The 2,938-nt window shown below is 39.0% G+C and overlaps 1 protein-coding gene across 1 annotated transcript; it reads left to right on the forward strand.

The window, feature by feature from the left end:
- The first annotated feature begins 1,769 nt into the window (after nucleotides 1-1,769).
- On the forward strand, nucleotides 1,770-2,938 carry LOC115973632 (probable CCR4-associated factor 1 homolog 11). Its single transcript, XM_031093883.1, has one exon. It carries the CDS (start codon nucleotides 2,047-2,049, stop codon nucleotides 2,878-2,880), a length of 834 nt encoding a protein of 277 aa, XP_030949743.1. The 5' UTR covers nucleotides 1,770-2,046; the 3' UTR covers nucleotides 2,881-2,938.

Here is a 2,938-nt window from a genome sequence, read left to right on the forward strand (position 1 = left end):
ATGTTATAATAGAATTCTATCTCAAATATTAAAAAAAATGTATGTATTGTTAATTTTTTTTTCTCTATTATTTGTATTGAAAAAAGAGATACATTATTATTGTTGTTGTTATTATTATATATATTTTTTTGTATGTTAAAAAATACAGGCTAACCCATAACTTAATCAACCCAACTTATAACCCAATTGACCTAATTTGCTCAAAACTCTTTTTTGACCCAAACCAGATTAACTTGTCCTAACCTGATTTATCAAGACTCGTTTGCTTGGTCTAACCTTGGTTTTTAAGAAAGACAAATTCCAAATTCCATGAGCTTGCTCATTGGGCTCTAAAGTCTAAACCAATTATTTTGTTGGCCTTTCATCTTTCATTTGCTCCTCATGCAGAAAAGCAAACTCTATATTATTATTACTTAACTTTTTGTTGTTGTTGTTGTTGTTGTTGGGCTAAATAGCTCTATGTTAGAGCACTAGCATCAATTGCCAAATGCCAATTTAACATACAAAAACCTACTTTTTCTATTTTAACATAGTATTTAATATTACATCCTACATCACATCTTCTATCTTCCATTCAAAACATTAAAATAATATAAACAACTAATAAAAAAATTAATTTAATTTCTCCAAAAACACCTCTCTCTCTCTCTCTCCCCCCCCCCCTGACACTGGACTAAAACCCATCCACCATCTCCCTTCTCTCTACTCTTTGAACCTAGCTCCCATCCACCATCATGACCACCACCCATAACCATCGGCCACCATAATTCTACAAAAAATACAAAAGAATAATAATAATAATAATCCAAATGCAAAAACCCACTCAACAATATCCAAACCCAAAAAACTTTACAAAAATCCAAACCCACCTCCAAATCGAAACCCACTGCAACAAACCGGAACCACCAAGACCACCAAAATCAACCACCACCCCCCAATCAAAATCAACCCATAACCAAAAAAAAAATAATAATAAAAAATCCACAAACAAACCCAGAATTAAAAGCCATTACTTGCCGATCAAGAGAGAGATTCGGCAGCATGGCATCATGGAGGTGTGGTGTGGCGAGGTGGCTGGCTAGGCAAGGCTAAAAGTGTGAGTAAAAGAGGAAGAGAGAGGCAAAATGAAAGTGAGAGTGAGAGTGAGAGTGAAAGAGGAAGAAGGAGAGGCTGAGTGAAAGTGAGGGGAAAATAGGGTGAAAGTGAGGGGAAGAGAGGTTGAGAGTGATGAGAGAAATCAGAAACAGGAGAGGAAGAGAAAAGTAGGAAAGAGAAAACTATAATAATAAAAAACAATAAAATTTATACAACTTTTGTCTTAAATTAGAATTGTAGCTAAAAATTTTGGCATTTACAACATTTGATGTGAGAGGTTTTTTTGGTATATGGTAAACTGAATGCTTAAAATTTAGCATTTTTTAGCATTTTGTACCTCTGATGCCAATGTTAAAAAAAAAAAAAAAAAAACAATAATTAAAGAAAACACCATATATGATACTCTGTAAGCACCATATATGATATAATAATAGTTAAAGAAACAAAGAATCAAATTAAAGAAGAAAACCAAAAGGTGCATCAGTATACATGAGTGGCAGCCGCATCAGTACTAGTTAATGATCGAAAGTATAACGTAAAAAAAACGTGCACCCCCAAGTCTTCAAAAACTCTAAAAAAATAATAATGATAATAATAAGATTGCCACTTATAATTGAGTAAAGGAAAATAGGAACCCAACATGGACCGAGTCTTTTCCATGAATCTGATCCGTTACCTGCCTTCAGTCAAAAGTAAGCAAACGCGTTGAACTTAGACACAGTCCCCTCACTCTCTCTCTCTCTTCCTCTCTCTTTCTCAGCACCATCTTCACTTCCCCATTTATATTCATCCCTCAGTTCCTCAACTTCACACACCAATCTCACACTTTGCAAAAAAAAAAAAAAAAAAAAAAAAAAAAAGACCACCTCGGTCTTCTCTCTAACAAGCAAAACTTTCAGCTTAGAAATTTCCAAGACTGTGACTTTAGAGTGATCAAGAAGACTGAAAACGATGATTTCAGAGAAGGAGAAACCGATTACGATCCGGGAAGTATGGGCTGGTAATTTGGAATCCGAGTTCGAACTCATTCGTGACGTGATCGATCGGTACCCTTATATTTCAATGGACACTGAGTTTCCTGGTCTTGTTTTTCGACCATCTGTGGACCCATCAAAGCCTTATTATTACCGTCCTCTTCAGCCCTCCGATCACTACCGAGTTCTGAAGTCGAACGTCGACGTTTTGAACCTCATCCAGGTCGGTCTGACTCTCTCCGACGCCGCCGGTAACCTTCCCGACCTCGGATCCGGGAACCGGTTCATCTGGGAGTTCAACTTCAAGGAATTCGACGTGGCGCGTGACCCTCACGCTCCTGACTCGATCGCGTTGCTGATGCGACAGGGGATCGACTTCGAGAAGAACAGGGAGGAAGGGGTTGACTCGTCCCGGTTCGCCGAGTTGATGATGTCGTCCGGGCTCGTCTGCAACGACTCGGTGAGCTGGGTCACGTTTCACAGCGCGTACGACTTCGGGTACCTGGTGAAGATCCTCACGCGCCGGAGCCTGCCGAGTGAGCTGGACGAGTTTTTGAAGATTCTGAGGGTGTTTTTCGGGAACAGGGTTTACGATGTGAAGCACATGATGAGGTTTTGTAACAGCTTGTATGGCGGTCTGGACCGGGTCGCTAGGACCCTTGAGGTGGACCGGGCCGTCGGGAAGTGCCACCAGGCCGGCTCCGATAGCCTGCTTACGTGGCACGCGTTTCAGAAGATGAGGGATGTGTATTTTGTAAATGATGGACCGGAAAAACATGCTGGTGTATTGTTTGGCTTGGAAGTGTATTAAGAAATTTAATTAATTTATTTTTAAAAATTAAATTGAATTAAATTTATTTGTCCTAAAA

The sequence above is a fragment of the Quercus lobata genome, unplaced genomic scaffold (genome assembly GCF_001633185.2).
Source record: "Quercus lobata isolate SW786 unplaced genomic scaffold, ValleyOak3.0 Primary Assembly Scq3eQI_2014, whole genome shotgun sequence".
Lineage (NCBI taxonomy): Eukaryota > Viridiplantae > Streptophyta > Magnoliopsida > Fagales > Fagaceae > Quercus > Quercus lobata.